Genomic DNA, 17839 nt, shown 5'->3' with positions numbered 1-17839 from the left:
ATGTATGTATATGTACTGTATATGTATATGTGTACAGTATGTATATGTACAGTACCAGTCAAAAGTTTGGACACACTTTCTCATTCAAGTGAATGGGAGGGTGTGTCCAAACTTTTGACTGGTACTGTATACATATTTGTATATGTATATTTTCCGGTCTCAACATATAGAGGAAAAATAAAATACATAAATGAATAAATACCTTCAATTACCTCATTAAAATCTTTAACTTATCTTCCTTCTCCCTCACTCAAAATCCAAAATATGGACTGTGTCTCCTCCTTCACTACAATGTCTATTCTCAGTGTCTGAACACTGTAGGCTTCATGTTTCTACATCATAGTTGTGTAAATTACATCATGGACTTCCTTTAGCTTCAATAGTAGTTGTAAGCATACAGATAATGCTCATACACTCCTTAACCTTTACATAATGTTCATATTCTGACTCATCATTAGTCTCACATTTATAAATTCCCTTTCAGTAATTAATGAAACTGTCAGAGAGTATTTATCTACGGAAAAAAGACATTCGCAATCACTATATGATGGTCCAGGAGAACGTTTTATAGAATATCATGTTTGAGTGGAGGGGAGCGTAAGTATAGTAATATATTAGTGATGCCACTATTATTTTTATTGACAATTTACAGTATCTGCCGAATATTCTTTCAATTAATAAAAGGTTTGGGCTGTAAAACATAGGAAAAGTGCATATCACAATAGTGCTGGTGTATTGTGATTTTATCTGAGTGACGGTCCCAAACCCCAAATATTCTGTTTAATACAGTATATTGTAAAACAGAGACAGTTATCTCACTGTCTCACTGAAGCTGGAACCAGAAGAAATAAAAACCAAACTGTGAAGTGATGACACAGCATCATGTGTGCATCTGACAAAGGCAAGAACGCTGAAACAACGTCCAACGTCACATCAAAACTGGATGAGAGAGAAAAGAGGAAGATGTTCCACTTGATGTTTGCTGGTCTTTGTACCAACAGCTGCTAGTGGAAGCTCCCAGAAAACATCTGTAAGTCTCCAACCAGCACACTGAGCTTTACCAAGCAGAAACATCCTGCCAGAAGAAAAGCAAAGAGGTAAAGAGAGATTGAAGAATCTCCTTTAAAGTTGCTCATAAAATAGAATCAGCTTTATATTTGATATTGAATGAATAAATGCATGAAGCAACATGAATGCAGAATCCATCCTGCTTTTGTGTTTTACAGTAGCTCATGCAGCCCCCCCACACTGCCTCTCCCTCCTGTCTCCCCCTCCCCCATCCCTCTCTCAGGTCTGTTTTCTTGCTCAGTATCAGCCTCAGCCTCCCTCACCTCTCGTCCAGCATCTGAGCTTTGTGGAAATGAGGAATGTAGGTCAGTGGTGTCAGCGCTCGCACTGCTCACGCTCTGCAGATGAAGCTTCTCTGGGAGGAATGCTGCATTCTCCGTACTTCAAAGTCCATTTCTGGAGGATATTTTGTGTCACATCCTGTTATTCTGAAAGTGTGAGCGTGATTTTCTCCGACCAGCAGCAGCTAATCTCGTTTGATTCGCTCAAACATCTCTACTCGTGAAAATAAATTCTTTAATTTGTTGGTGAGTTAAATAAGTCACTAAATGCAGAAGCTAGTGAAGTCATTCATCCTCTAGAAGTGCTGCTTAAAGCTGATCACACTGAGCAACACTAAATTATCACTTATCATCTTTTACAGATGACTCATATCCACAGAAGAATGGAATAGATTATCCAGCAAAGGATTGTGAATGTTGCCGGACTACTTTCTGTCCTAATGTCAGTCTACACAGTGTGAAGTCTCGCTGGACAGTCAGCCTCACTCTGCACTACTTTGCTCCAGAGCAATTTTCAACAGCTACTGTCCAGATTGTGATGAATTTGGTATGAATATTTATGCTCCCTAGAGGAAGATTCAAAATGATTTAAATGAGTCCTTGAACTTTGGTAAAGACTTCCAGCTTGCAAAGTCCACTTTAGGTCAAGAACACCTCAGTCCTCTGCCAGTCTTTCTCTCACTAGTGTATGCTCACTGAGAAAACACAGGAAATAGCCACTATATAAAAACAATGTTAAAAAACAGCACACATTACTTCTTAATAAGCTGTTTATGGATAAAATAATGTTTTTGTTTTTTTAAATTACAATCCTGACAGATCACAGTAATCCAGCAGTCCTAAATAAAGGGTTTCCTCTGTGTAAATGATATAGAACAATCTCTGACAGATAACAGATTTATATTGTCTAATAGCATTGTAGTAAAGTGTAAATATGTGTGTGTGCTTGTTTTTTTCTCTGTGTGTTGTGCAGCATTGCTTGTGTGATGCAATGTGCTTATGTATGTACTTATTGGTATGTGTGCATGTACTGTACTGTGACATGTGAGACTGCACTAGAGCTACAACTAATGATTATTATTGATTAATCTGCTCATTAACATGACTATGAATCAATTCATTGTTTTGTCTATGAAGGTTATAGATCAGTCCTTTTTAACTGAAACAATGACCTAAATGGTAGTTATCTATTCTCTGTCATCAACTGATTGATTCATTGACTAATGGGAGCAGCTCTGGACTGCATAGAGTCACTGTGTGTGTGCATGCCCATTCAAAACTTGCATCAGTGCCTTTACTGGGCAGTACAGTCCTAGCCAGATGCTGAACATGTGTAGCATGCTTACATACAGCAGTAGCACAGCTGGATGACAAGTGAACATATTTTGCTTGTAAAATGCTGAATCACATTGTCATATAGCTAAATAATAGATGATGTCATGTGTTGTCAGGTGACTTAGGATCTGCACTGACTGGGTGAGGATTCTGCTCTGCATTACATTTTGTTACATTTTGGTCAACTTGTGGACTATGTGCAGTATAATTCCAGACTTGAGACTTTATCTAAAACTGAGCCTAATTTCACAAAATGTAACATCTTATAAACTTTCATATTGTATATTTATACTGAACATTTTTAGCTCTCACAACGTAAGAGAAGTAAAACCATTCATATGTCATTTGGCCATTATTGTAAGCTTTGGTTTTGACTCTGTATTGTGTCATATCTTCTGCACTGCGGGTTGGATTTATTGTTTTGTGCTCTTACTGCTTTGGGTTTTTGGAATTTGGCCTCGTGCCAAACAACACTCCTCTGAAAGTTTCCCTCAACAATAATCCCTCCCCTGCCAGCCCATGTGCTCACGGCAGGCCCGCTGTGATTACAAAGACGAGAGAATGGGTAAGAGACAGTGGCATTTGAATAATAGATATGTAAAAATGGAAAGCGGGCTCCGGTGGGCTTTTGGCTGGCAGTTATTTTTGGTGAGTGCTGGGCCAGCGGCACACACAGCCATGGAGCTCTCTCAGAAAGTTGAGGTGTCCGATTGGTAATGGTTCAAGTCTCTGAATATAAATCAAACATGATGAAATTAACTCAAGAGAACACTGCAAAAACAGTGATTTACTGTGGATAAAACAATGGCAAAGGAAGGAAAGTTACCTCTACTGTTGCTAACAAAGAGATTTAAACAATTGTTTCATTATTATCTTGCAATATTAAAAAAAAAAATTAACTAAACAAACAAACAAAAAAAAGAAGGTCAATACCTAAAAATCCTGATCTCAGCTGAAGCTCTGTAAATCCAGTGATCTCTGGCCTGAGTTCTCACTGCTGTTTAGCAGCTAGCTTGGATTCTCTCAATGACTGAATGAGTCAGTTGTTGTGGGTGCAGAATGTGACACTCACAAACGGTCAGGTTCACAGCGGCCTCGTACAGCAGTCCCAGTTGCAGTCCGAGCAGAGAGGAGAGTTACATTGCAAAATGGTACAGAAAACAATATGATTGGTCTAATTAATTAGATTAGATTAGGTCTTATATATTAAATATGAATTAACACGTTTATGTTGAATAATTCAGGTGTTAAGTGTTTGTGTGTTGATGTGGTTCTATGGCATAGATGAAGCATACAACAGCCTCAATTAAACACTCCTTTTCTTGTAACTGCCTCTCTTCAATATGACAAGTTTTATGATGAAGATGTAAAGTGAGCTTCCCCTGTTTAAAACACCAGCAGCCACCACTGATTCACAACCATATACAAGTTCATAGGTCATCGAGGGAAAAGGGTTCAAGAAATTGTCAATCATGACTACAGAAGAAGTATGAGCAATGCTGGCGGTCTTGTCTTGTCTAATGATTGTGGACCCATTCCTGGGTGTCAGGAAGAGGAGAGCACGGACTCTAAATCTTCGAAGAAATGTGGAGATAATGAATATGTTAAGATGTGAAGACCACTGCATAAATATAACTAGCTACAAGGTTAATGGAGGGACAAATGGTTGGGTTTTGGAAATAGTACATAGTGGTAAATGAGGAAACAAAGATGGGTTTTAATCTTAGGTGGCGTCACAATATCTGTCATCCTATTGGTCGATGTCAGGGAACAGGTCATACTGGAGGAGATGTGAACCTATAGGTAGGATAGACATAGAAACATTTCTAACTGCAGTAAATGAATGCTGCAGTGATGTTGGCTAAAATCATAGTATCATAGTATCTATGAGTTTGTAGTTTTAGTCGACTGAAACAACTAGTCAAGTAGCTGATGTAACCTTCAGGATCAAATCATTCTGTCTGCTTGAAATTGTTGTTCAACTAAAAATATGATCATAAAACCTGTCAAAGAATGATATAATATACTGAGAATGAACTTATCTCATGACTGACTGTCCGCTTTTTGAAATCAAACTTCATTTAAGGCAAATATCCTAGTTTTCCCAGGAAGAAACCCACACATTTAAAGCGATGGTTCGGCGTAATTTTGAACTAGCGTCATATGCACCATGACGTCTATCTATCTAGCGGTAACAGGACCAACAGTGTATCTCGTAAATTTCCCCACAGATCTCTAGATGTGCTCTGTGCAAGATCTCGCGCGACCACACAGTATTTCAGTGATCGCATGAGATTTCGACAATATTTACAGCTTTAGCAGTAGCAGCAGAGTAAAAGTCATCAGGTAAGTGTTTATTTTAATAAACTCCTGGTGTACTTACAAACTTTTCAATGCATGGATTTATGAGTAAAGACTCTATTTGTACTACTGTAGAAGTTTGATAACAATCCAGGTATTATTAGCGGGGTCATTCACCAGATACACTGGTGGTCCCGTTAGCGCCTATACTAAGCCATTCAACTGATGGCTCTACACCACCAATTTGTGACCAAATGAAAATAAACGGCTGAGGTGGTGATTAGATAGACCTCATGGTGCTTATGACGCTAGGTCGAAATTACGCCAAACCATCTCTTTAAGGGAAGTTATAATTTCACAATAATGGAAATACCTTCAACCCTAATACTGAATAATGAATTATATAAACAGTAGTATCTGTTGTAAAGTATTTCAGGCAGAACTGCTGCACATCTGCCTTCATATTTTACAAATAAGCTGCTTCCCACTAACTTTCTATGCCTACTGTTGGTGGATAGATTCACTGGCTGACTAACTAACAAACTAACAAACTAACTGGCTGCACACTGATGACCAGAAGAATACACAACATGGTGTTGTGAGGAGTGATAAAGCAACAGTAACAGTGCAGTGGGAATGAAGGATTTGCAGTTAAATCACAGAGCAGATTGTCTTAGTATTCCTTTTTCTCTTTCTCTGAAAAGCCTGGGTTCCTCTGGGAAAATTCAGCTCACTGCAGCAACAGAGATGCTCCATTGCCCTACATCTGCTTCCCTCACTGCCAGCCTCCTCTCTGGCTCTCATTCTCTTTGTATCGCCTTCATTCCCTCTCTGTCTTTGTCACATGCAAAGACTGTATCTGTGTCACATATTCTTCTATTCTATCTCCCTATCAACTTCTTTTCTTTCACATTGACTGAATGTCTGTCCATGTCCTTCCTCTTTTCCCAGTATCTGTCTGCCTACTCTGGGGTCATCGGATTAAGGTTTCTGAAGGCTGGCGTGATGCTGATATTTGCACTGTGTAAACTCAGTTTTCACTGCAAGATTTGATTTTGTTATTTGGACACATGCTGAAACAAACCACGGAGACAGTCCCAGCATCTCCAAATTCTTGAAGGCCTTTAGTGTCCCAGTACTTCTTCTTTTGTATGTATTTATCTCCTTCTGAAAGTCTTACATTATCTACAAATGGTAAATGGACTGTACTTATATAGCGCCTTTCTAGTCTTTGTGACCACTCAAAGCATTTTACATTACATGTCATTCACCCATTCACACACATTCATACACTGATGGCAGGAGCTACCACACAGTGCCAACCTGCTCATCAGGGGGAATTTAACCATTCATCATTGATAAACTGTTGGCACAGCAATGGTTGCCCCAGGACACATTGACATGTGGACTGGAGGAGCCGGGAATTGAACTGCTAATCTTCCAATTGAAGGACGACTGCTCTACCTCCTGAGCCACAGCCGCCCCAAATATAGATGTATTGCATCGTCTTCTTTTGAGGATAACCAGAGGTGGTTAAAACTCAAAAGACACTATTATTTTAAGTGAATATAGTAACATATGTATATACAGCAAAACAGTGATTTGTTTACAGCCTTTAGCCGCACTTCAGCAGCGTGGGACAAAACCCAACTTACTTAATGTGCACATGTTGCTAGGATTACCATGACAGCAAGAACATATTGACAGGATGTTTTGCCAAAAAGAAGGCAAATAATGACATGTTGACTGACTGACTGACAGCCAGACAGACAAATGAACTGAATACTAACAGAAGAAATGATGCCACCTTCCACTTCTAACATATTCTGTAACCTGAAATGATTCTGATGCTGTGTAATTGCTGAAGTTACATTTAGTTCTTTATACCAGTCAGACTGTACAAAAAATATACCAAATATAGTTATACTAATACTAATTATACTAATATATTGAGAAGAGAGAATGGTGGCAATGCCCAAATCATAACGCTACATTTAATTTCAGTACACATTGAACACAGTGGATATTTTGTCATGACATTAAGTGTCTGATGCTTAGTTCTTCTGTTATGAGGCATGTTTTGTTACAGCTTTTGGCTATTTCATTACGTGATAATTACACTGATCCTGGAACACCCTGGGGAAAATCAACTAATCATTAACCTTCTTTCAGTTTGTAATGTGACATTACAGTGAAGTGATACTGCACTGAAACTGCATGAGTCACTGACATTCTATGCAAATACTTATTCATACTTACTCAACTGCTGCTACACAATAAATCTACCTCTTCTTAGAGGCATTTTGTGAGTCTTATTTTCACTTAACATATAGTTTGGGAGAAATGCAGCTTCATTTCTCTTCAAATGCAAATCTACCTCACATAACACCCATAGCATGGTCCTTTACATTACTGTTCACTTCTCTAAACAGTATGCAGTAGGCATCCAGCTGTATTTATATTTATGCATTAAGGGTCGCAGCGTAGTGACAGCACAGCGGATGCATGCGTAGGCTCAGTTGGTGTTCAGTAGGTTAAGCTTAAGCTGACATGTGCCTCTTCAAAAACGTAATTACACATCAAATGCCAGTGTGGCTATTTATACAATGCATGGAGACGGGAGGAACTGTAATTAGTCCATTTATGATCCTTCAAACTGCCACCTTTATTTATCAACTGTGTTTATAAAACACCCATCGGCTCAGTGAGCTGTGCCTGGGAGCAACATGTTGTGGATGAAGACCAATGATCTGTGGCTGGGGAGCAAGGAGCTGTAGCTGGGAAGCGACATGCTTTAGGGAGGGAGCAACGCACAGTGGCTGGGAGCAACAGGGAACAACCAGGCGGGGAGTTCCGGTCCTCTGAAATGAGGCCAACATGGAAGTAACTTAGAACTGCATTATAGCAAAAGGCCACCAGGGGGCGACCGTTTCAGTGTGAAAAGGACTTCCGTCTCAATACAAGTCAATGGAGAATTCACTAACTTCTCACTTGATTTCTAACCTCAGTAAACGTTTTCAAAATGTGTTTATGGTCTCAATCGCTAGTTTAAAGCCTTCTTCAATGCATTAGGGCGTGGCTACGTCGTGATTGATAGGTTGATTGCACAAAGTGCTGCTTGTTTAATGATGTTAGTGGAAGAGAGACAGGGCGGCAAAAAGCGTCACATCCTTTGGATATTTGCAGAAAAAGGTCTCATGTTTAACTTTTTCACTCACTGGAAATAAATATGATGTACATTGTTTAACAAATCTCACATATAGCCCCTATAAGCCACAGCTGAAGACCTGTACGTTTTCATGTTCACTATTTTAATCTGTGATAACAAATCTTTTGCTCTTTTAAACCTTTTACTATAAATAAAAATGTACGTACTTCAGAGTGTACGTAAATGTAACTCAGTAACGCTGTCATTTCTATACAGGATTGGTTTAGATTCAGGTACAATTTACTACAATTGTTAGGTAGTTACACAAGTATTTCCATTTCATGCTACTTCATACTTCCACTCAGTTTATCCACTGTATTTATTTTACAGCTGTGGTTAGTAGAAGGGATGTTATCAATTTGATACTACTCTCCATAAGTTATATTACATGAAAAGACAGTTATTTATTCATGAACATAAACTCTAAAACCAGTGGATTGGTCATGAACCATAAATAAGCCCAGTCAGCCATCCAAACTACAGCATACTAACTATGCTACGTTGTTAGAGGGGAAGGGTTAGGTATCTAGTGATATGTAGAATCGGCAACATTTTTTGCCAACACTAGATATCAAATAAAAGCCACAGACTGAAGTTGCTGTGAGCTGTAAAAGTACTACATGTAAGCAGAAGGCATATGCTAACATTATCTTCCTCCAGGCAGCTCTCCTGCCTCTGCCTCTGTCTCACATTCACACAGGTCAGTGAGGTCTCCTCAACCTGCTCCTGGCTGTGCACTTTCTTTCTGTCTTTCCATTTTTTGCAATCAGCCTTGAAGTGCATTGCCACCAACTATGTTAGAATGAATTGACATTATATAAATACTGATAGCAGCACAGTTTGTCCAGGAGCTGATCAAGATGTTATACATAAAACATGTAGTATTTACTTTAGTATTACATTTTAACTGTGGTACTTTTCCATAAGTAAAATATCTGAGTACTTCTTCCAACACTCATTCACACTGCCAAATGACAAGTAGACCTGGCCTGGTAATCAAAGGTCATCTAAAGTGACAAAAGGCTCAAACTAACAACATGATAATGTCCTGTTCCAACAGATGTGGAGCACAAAACATGATAATCTGTCATTCATACAATTCATGAAAGACCAGCTATGATTGGCTGAGGTTCATCCTGTAGTCTGACCAATCACAACAGGACTACGGTCATCTAATCTCACATGCTAACCCAATCAAGATATAACCGTTGTCTGCAGAAGCACTGTGCTTTATTTCGGCTAATGTCCATGTCCCTCCCTACAATTATACATGTGATTTCATCTTTTGTTTTTACCCAGTTTTAGATAACAGTTGTTCAGCCCTCCTCATGTTTCCCTTTGTGCCTGAGGCTTCACAGTGGAGCCTGACTGCACTTCACCCAGTCCAAAAGAAAGTAGAGCAGCGCGTCTGTTACAGGGACACACAGATCATATCTGCAGCTGCTGCTCTATGCAGCATGCAATCTAACAATCTGACATATAGTTTTGTCACCTTTATGGCGTTAATATAGTAAACATGTTAAATGCCTATTAACACATCAAAGAGACACAGCGCAGCATTACTTTTCATTCGGAGTGAATACTAATGGCTACCTGCTGAATAAAGGTCCAGTATTCATAAACCTTCAGGTTGGGAAAGTTACTTTGGCAATTCAATGACTTAATTAATCAAAGTAATGTAACTTATTACATTTGCTTACTTTTCCAATGTTCTAACCAATGTTTCCAGCTGTTAGGGTAAGTGTCCCCATTAAACACCAAAATCTAAGTTCAGCTGTTTTTCATGGATACTGACATGATTTATAAGAGAGATCATTTCTTATAAAGCAACATTTATCTCTCATTTGAAAATATATTCATTAGTTCATGTAGATTTTGGAATATAAAATAAAGATATTTGATTAAAAAAGTCGTTTCTCAGTAACTGTAACAGATATTACACTAACATTTATTTTGTAATTAAATTACATAATGCTGTTAACTGTATGTGTGTGTGTGTGTGTGTGTGTATTATTGCGTGCAGGTGTGCGAGTGTCAGAGCAGAGCCACACTGGCTGCACCTCATCTTAATAATCAAGCCATTGCCTCCTGTCCTGTGTAGTCTCACCTGCTCTGCCTGGGCCTCCTGTTACTCGCCTCTTGTACAGTCAAGTCCTACTGTTTGGCCTTCAGCCCTGCACTACTCAGTCTGGACCTGATCCCTCAGCTCCTGCCTATCCCTGACCCAGCTTAAGTTCCTGGCTCTCAGCCTCCAGCCCAAACTTACTTTGTCTACAACCCAACTTCTCTGTGTTCTGCAATAAATCTCTTTTACTTCATTCCAGTCTCAATGTCTTTGTCTACACATGGGTTCACTTGATCTGCAGTGATTTGTACTATCAGTCTCCTAACATGGACAGACATCGATCCTCTACCAAGCCCTCACCAGTCAAGGCACTCTGCTGATTTCTGTGTTCAGGATTTAGTGGGCGGGTCTGAAAATCACCACCTCATTAGCATAACCCCCCCTCCCCCCCCCCCCCCCCGCTGCGGTAGAGGTGTAAATACATTCAACGCCGAGCTAGCCGCTGAGTTAGCCACCGAGCTAGCAGCCGAGTTAGCCATCAAGCTAGCCACCATGCAAACTGCTGAGTTAGTAGCAGAAAGCTCTCAGACGTAGCGTCCATGTTTCTGGTAGAGGTGGTGACTTTGATTGACAGGTGACACTTGGTAGGGGGTGGGGTTTCAGTGAACTCGGCAGGCACTCACACAGCGTTTGGCAGCAGAGAAAGAGGCTGATTTTTACACAACTTTGAATCCTAATTTCATATATTTGGCGATTTTTTTAATCATTCAAATTTGGCAAATTTGGTTAACAACACACTTTTCTGTGGTATGTCAAACTCAGAACACATATTTATTCTTAGTTTACACAGACTTTAACCACCTTGTCTATAGTAAGGATGCCACTGAACAGTGTTGGGGGTAACGAGTTACAAAGTAACGGATTACAGTAACGATATTACTTTTTTGTGTGACTAAGTAAAGTAACGCATTACACTAAAAATATCGGTAACTACACTACTTTACTAGACTATAGTAACGTGCTTTTCTGCGTTACCCTGCCTTGTTTGCCTGTGTGTAAAGTTCTGATCTGTTAAGTGGCGTGTGTGCATGCGCGTTGCTTGTGTGTGTGCTTGCCTGGGCAGTGCACTGTTGTCATGGAGATTGATTTGATTTGAGTGACGTCGCTGCCGGTGAGAAGCAGGGAATTGGAGATGGAGACGCCGGAGAAGGAGATAGGGGTTTTGGCCAGTGACGATATGCACATTACTTCCAGTTTATTTCTCGAAAAGACAAAAATATCCGTGTGAAATGCACTCTATGCCCTGGCGACAAGTGTTTTTCAACTGCTGCCACGTCAATGAGCAACCTGTCTAAGCATTTGTCAGCGCAGCATGGCAATACAAAACTTGTGGCCAAAGATCCTGCTCGTCGGTCATTTGAAGGAGTCACTGAGCAGCTGACCCCGCCTAAACAAGCTAAGCTTTTGTCAAGTCTTGGAGCGCAGCAGGTAACACAAAAAGAAATTAACAGGCTAGTTGCAGGGTTCATTGTAGAAGACATGCTTCCCCTGTCGACCATTGAATCGCCCAGGTTTAGAAAAATATTAGATAAAATACCCGCGACCCTGCATTTTCTGTTTTCTTTTTATGGGCTTAAGTGCATTTCTGTTTTATTTTATGGGATAAAGTGACCTCTATGTTGATATTTTTCTTTGACCACTTTCATTGACGCCTGTGTTTTGTTCATTGACCCCACCATAGCCTCCTTTAAGCTGTTGTTTGTGGCTTTTACAGTGAGGCATATTTCTTTGCGAAGACAGGGATAGTGTTCTTTCATATGGTTTTACATGCCATTTTGTATACAATAAACACTATGTGGGCAGACTAAGTGATGTTTTTCCATGTATCTACACGGAAATGGGAAAGCAAAGTAATAAGTAGTGAAGTTACTTTTCAAATCCAGTAACTAGTAAAGTAATCTCATTACAATTTACAGAAGTAACTAGTAACTAGTAATGAATTACTTTTTTTGAGTAACTACCCCAACACTGCCACTGAAAGACTCTCATCTCTTGGTCAAGGCTCCTACAGCGGTGCTGAAATGACGATTGAGCTTCACACTCTGGCTGATGAGAGCAGCTGGGATGATGAATCTCTCTAGGGAGTTTTTTCAGAACACCCTCACTGAAACCATGAAGGGTGAGATAGTGTCGGGGGAAGAGCCCAATGGGCTTGACGAACTCATCTCACGCTATTCATGTTGACAACTGTCTCCATGAGCATCAGAGAGAGCGAGAGGACCGGAGCAAGGTCACACACACACACACACATATAGACACGAGTACACCTGTTTTCTTGTCTTGTTCCTCTCTCCTGACTCTTGTCCTGAGCTGAACCCCTGAGAGGAGACACTAAAATGGATAAACACCAAAAGCTGCCTGTATTGTGGTCAGGTCGGCCATTTTCTCTCCTCCTGTTCCCTCTGTCCAGTAAAAAGGGAAGCTTAGCAGTAGTGGGAGATTTATTTCTTAGTCAAGTCAAGTCACCTGCCTCTCAGTCCAGATCATTGTTTGATCTGGTGTGACGGGGCTAGTGCATTAATTACCCTGCCTGTCATTGACATGGGCACTGATACCCCATTTGGGATTTTTAGGGTACTTTGGGAATTGAAATAATATGGTTTATATCATTATAGGGCTGGGCGATATGGCCTTTTACTAATATCCCGATATTTTTAAGCCGTTTCACGATACACGATATATATCTCGATATTTTGCCTTAGCCTTGAATTAACACTTTGATGCATACAATCATGTCAGTATGATGATTCTACGTTTCTACGTTAAACATTGTTCATACTGCATTAATATATGCTGATTTTAAACATTCATGCCAAAAGCGTAAATCACAACTAAACAAATTCATCAAAACTGTATTTATTAAAGAGTTATTAAGCAGTGGCACAAACATGTCATTTCAAAACAAATAAAGTGTCTTTTATGCATGATGTAACTAATATGACATATCAAAATAACACTAAATTAAAGTGCACATTTTGTGCATAATGCCACAAAGATATTTTAAAAGAAAAATATGCACTTTTGCGCAGGGTGTCACTGAGATGACATTTCAAAACAACACTAAATTAAAGTGCACTTTTTTTACATAATGCCAGTACAATATTTAAACAAATGAATACAATAAAGTGCCCTTTTCTGCATCATGTCACTATTAAACATTTCAAACAACACTAAATAAAAGTGCACATTTTGTGCATAATGCCACTAAGATATAAAGGTAGAGCTGTCTCTGCTAGGTAGATTATATCAAGTGTGTCGATGATCTTTCTGAATCCGGGCTTTTAACCACACTCACTGGGGCCATGTCTATCTCTGTGTGGTGGGTTACTGCGGACGTTATCTCCTTCTGTTTTTGACTATTTTAGTCGTATTGCTGTTCTGGAAAAAGAAGACGCCAGACTCAGTTGCGTCAATGCTGGTTGCTTCGGCACTTTCTTTAATATGTCACTGGCCGGAGATGTGCTCTTGCAGAGTTTCAAGCACACATGGTGATATTGTTGTACTACCAACTTTTGTGGTGACGCTTTTATGACATACTTTACATATTACGGTTTGTTGTTCAACGTCCTCCCTCTTGTACCCAAACCACTGCCAGATGATGGATCCTGAACTGTTTTTTTGGGAATTAAATCTCCCTCCTCCACTTGTCCATATCACCTGCTGCTCCCGCGACCTGAGATCGCTGCTAATGCTGCTACATGCTGCCGGGCATATGACGTTGCACGCACAACAGAATGTGATGTACGTACCTAGGTGCGCTTGTTTTATCTCTCTGTGCGGAGAGATGAGAGAGTGAGAGAAACCTGTAGTTCAACGGGCAGCGACTAAAAACAAACTGCGTGTAAATTGAATGTATACTCGAATATTCACGATATAGTCATTTTCTACATCCCACAGAGAACAAGCCGCGATACATCGAGTATACTCGATATATCGCCCAGCCCTATATCATTATGTGATAAATGTTGTTTTATAATCATATCACACCACCGACATGTGCAAATATTCCCTTTTAAAAGAATTCTGTGTGTCTTTAAAGTGATAAACAGTGATGGTCATGCAGAGTGTTTAGTGTTTGTAAAGAGATTTAAAACACAAACTAATCTCTTAACTTCAGACATTGCTTTATGAAGACAATGACAGAGTGACAGAGTACATTGTTAGGAATAGAAATGTGGCAAATCAAGTGTTGAATCCTACAATTCCTATAATGCAAATCAACAATGTTTTTTTCATTAGTCTTTGCTTTCTTGGTAAATTCCAGCATTTTTCAAACTGATGCCTCCAGTTTGTAACAGAAGATTTGTGTAAACTCCAAACCTCAGCAGAGATATTTTACAGCTGTTTTCACAAGCGTGGCAGTACCGCTCACAACTAACTCATTTCCATGTGTAAAATCTAGTAAGTACTAATGTTGGAGGCATGGCTGTTTTTTGTACTGCTATAGCACTTTGTGATGGACCATGCTTCACTTACTTTACAATATTTACAGTAAACATGATTATTTTCTTTTATGTTTTAATTTTTTCTAACTTTTCCTAAAATGTGTCAGATGCCACATCATAATTTGTCTGTGCAAATGTTTTTTTTTGTTTTTTTTAATTGTATTAGTCTAGCTACTGTAGTTCAATGGGAACAATTATTTGGATGTGAGGTAATAATATTCCAAAACAGATTATAATTTTTGAAAAAGAAAAAAAGAGTTTTAACTGACACGGTCTCAAGTGGTAATAAAAAATATCTGAAAAATAGCTGATATTTGATGTATTTGAATCACATTTTTCCATATACATATGCCTAATAATTACTCATTATTTATCACTGATCGATTACAAGCTGGAATAAGAATTTAAAGCCATTTACTGTATTTAAGCAGACTTACAGCAGCGTGTGCAGCTGCATTCATTTCATCCATACTTGTCATCAGTTCTGTGCCCATTTACCTGTTTCTATTTATTATAGATGTAGATAGGTAGTAATGTAGCAAGATAAGTCATAACATAATATACTCCTGCCTACAAAGCTCTGATTGGTCAACGGTTTTCTAGTTGATTTTTAATCTGAAGAAGACACTATCGACCTGCATTGGGAGCTGCAGTGTTTAATCCAGCACCTGCTTTTATACCATGTTAAAGGTATTGCAACTACCAGTTTCCTATTTACATCATATCACCATCCAAGTCTTTGATGCTTGCTAATACAAAAATCCCCAAAAGCGTGGATGATGCATCATGCTGCCGATGGGCTGTTCAAAGTAGTCAAACTAAGATTTAATAAATCCTTTTAATGCACAACCAACTCTGGAATTATACAGCTGACTTTTACTCACACAGTTTTTAATGCATCTCCTCCCACCATGGCACAGGCTTACTTGCTTCTCAATGAAAGGAATTGAATTTGAGAAATCACATCTGGTGTGCAACTGGTGATATGAGTGGAGCTGTGCTGGACAAACTACAGTAACACAACAGCAGTAAGGTTAGGTATGAGGTGAGAGCTGTTTCTCTCTGCCTCTAAAGCTATCAGCATTAAGAATTCATACTGCAGGTGAACAGCCGTGAGTCCTCATTGCAGAGGTAAATCTCTCCAGGGAGAAGGGATGCATCATGATTGGCAGGCTGTGATCTCCTCTGGCAGCCACAGCTTCCAGGAGAGAAGGATGGGACTGAGCTAAACGGGCCACCACCTCAGCTCTCTGCAAACCAGCCACTGACACACACTCACAGAATGAGCCTGAGTGGGCATAATTATATGCACTAGTGCTGTAGTTCACTGAGCAGAATTAACTTTAGCACTGACCTAGTTTAAATGCATCCTGCTGTTTGTTAAACTAGAGGGTATGAATCCTTCAGTGAACAGCAGCTTTAGCAATTTTTAAACCTCAAGGCTCAGATGTCTTGTTCAGGCACATTAATTGCAGCAGGAGTGCATTGACATGTAAATAGAAAGATTCCAAAAAGGAAAACAAAAGTAAAGGAGTCCCCTCTCCAAGACAGAGAGAAGAGAGAGAGGAGTCATTCCAACAACATAAATCACACAACATTAGAGGTAAATCTATAATATATGATGCCAGTTTGATTGTAGAGCCACAGGCTTACTGGTGAATTAGAGCATGCATAAAGTGTACAGCAAAATGAGGGACAATCACCACATGCTGCATGCAATCAGTACTAAACATTTCAAATCATTATTCCATTTAAGATCAGATACTACTAAAAATAAAAAGTCAATAATCATAAGAGGAGTCTGGTTAACCGGTCCATACTAAGGAATCCCCTCATCCTTCTCCATGATGGCTGCACCACTCTGTCCTCTGTCACCACACATTTACATTTACTTGACAGTGTTCGTCTGCTTCTCTAGTTGTGGACATTTCCTTATTATTTTTTATGTGTCATGCTGCACATAAACTCAGTGTGTGGCTGTGTAGAATCATGTGTTGATATTGAAGCCATTTTAAGCTTGAGTAAACTGAACTGTTGATATGATGCAAAAGATCATATGTTGAATGTGTGTGAATCTGTGACTGCAGGATCATCATCATCATTTCTAGCATTTTTACTGAGAATGTGCTATTTGTTATATATGTATTGTATTTCATTTGTGCTTTCTTATGTTGATGTCATTGTTTCCATGATGAACACACATGTGAATTGGAATTAGATCAAGAAAAAGAAGATATTACAAAACATGGTATTGTGATGTGTCCATGTGCATCTTTTTCATGTTAAGGAGATAAATGTATGTGTGATTGTGTATGTTGTGGTTGTGTATGGTGTGTTACCATAGCAGTACTCTACTGTGGCATCACTATATGATGTTATTACAATAGAGTGATGTGACATGTAATGTTGCCTTCAGTTTGATGGTACAATCATTTACACTCATTGTATGCATGTTTTCTTTTTCTGAATACATTGTGTTGCGTCTGACCTACATATTAAAATAGTATCAGCCAAGTCACATGAACATATCTCCTGAGAAAACGTGCTTTTCTTGAAGTATAATGGATCCTCATTGATAGTTATCCGCGACCTCACTGCTCTATTTGATGGGAATAGAGCGGCTGTGAATGAGAAGCATGCAGTCTGATGGACCCACCTCTACAAAATAGAAACAGGGCAGCAGGCTGACACTGTCTTTGGTCAGGATCCCCTTTTCTCTCGCAGACATGGTCGGGCCTCTGAATATCCAAGCAGATCCGAGATGAGACGGGGGAAGAATGGCTGTGCTCTTCCAGGCGTCCTGCCGGGATCAGGAGCTCTCCATGCCGCTGTGTGTAGCAGGATGCTCCTTATAACCACCGCTCCGTATCCAGCGACCTTTACCGCCCCTTATCTGTGCTGTTGAGGACCCGAGGCTCGGTTGTGTGCATGTCTCACGAAGAGCTGTCAGGTAGAGAACGGAGAAACACCGAGTGAGGGAGGGAGGGGGAGGAGGAGGAGGAGGGGGGAGGGAGCGCAGGCGCACTGGGGAGGAGGTTAGTTGACAGCATATGGTTTTGAGTGCTGACACAGACAA

General features: G+C 39.7%; 1 protein-coding gene across 1 annotated transcript in view; it reads right to left on the bottom strand.

Moving 5' to 3' along the window:
* The window catches only part of LOC128382487 (phospholipid phosphatase-related protein type 4), a 42664-nt gene extending 25173 nt beyond the window's left edge, over positions 1 to 17491 (bottom strand). The window contains exon 1 of the mRNA XM_053342478.1: positions 17420 to 17491. Coding sequence (XP_053198453.1) covers positions 17420 to 17491 — 72 coding nt within the window. The remainder of the gene's footprint in view (positions 1 to 17419) is intronic.
* Between the last annotated feature and the right edge of the window lie 348 nt (positions 17492 to 17839).

This window comes from Scomber japonicus, chromosome 21 (genome assembly GCF_027409825.1).
Source record: "Scomber japonicus isolate fScoJap1 chromosome 21, fScoJap1.pri, whole genome shotgun sequence".
In the NCBI taxonomy this organism is placed as follows: Eukaryota; Metazoa; Chordata; class Actinopteri; order Scombriformes; family Scombridae; genus Scomber; species Scomber japonicus.
Note: the sequence above shows the minus strand (reverse complement) of the source record. Positions and strands in the feature narration are given on the sequence as shown.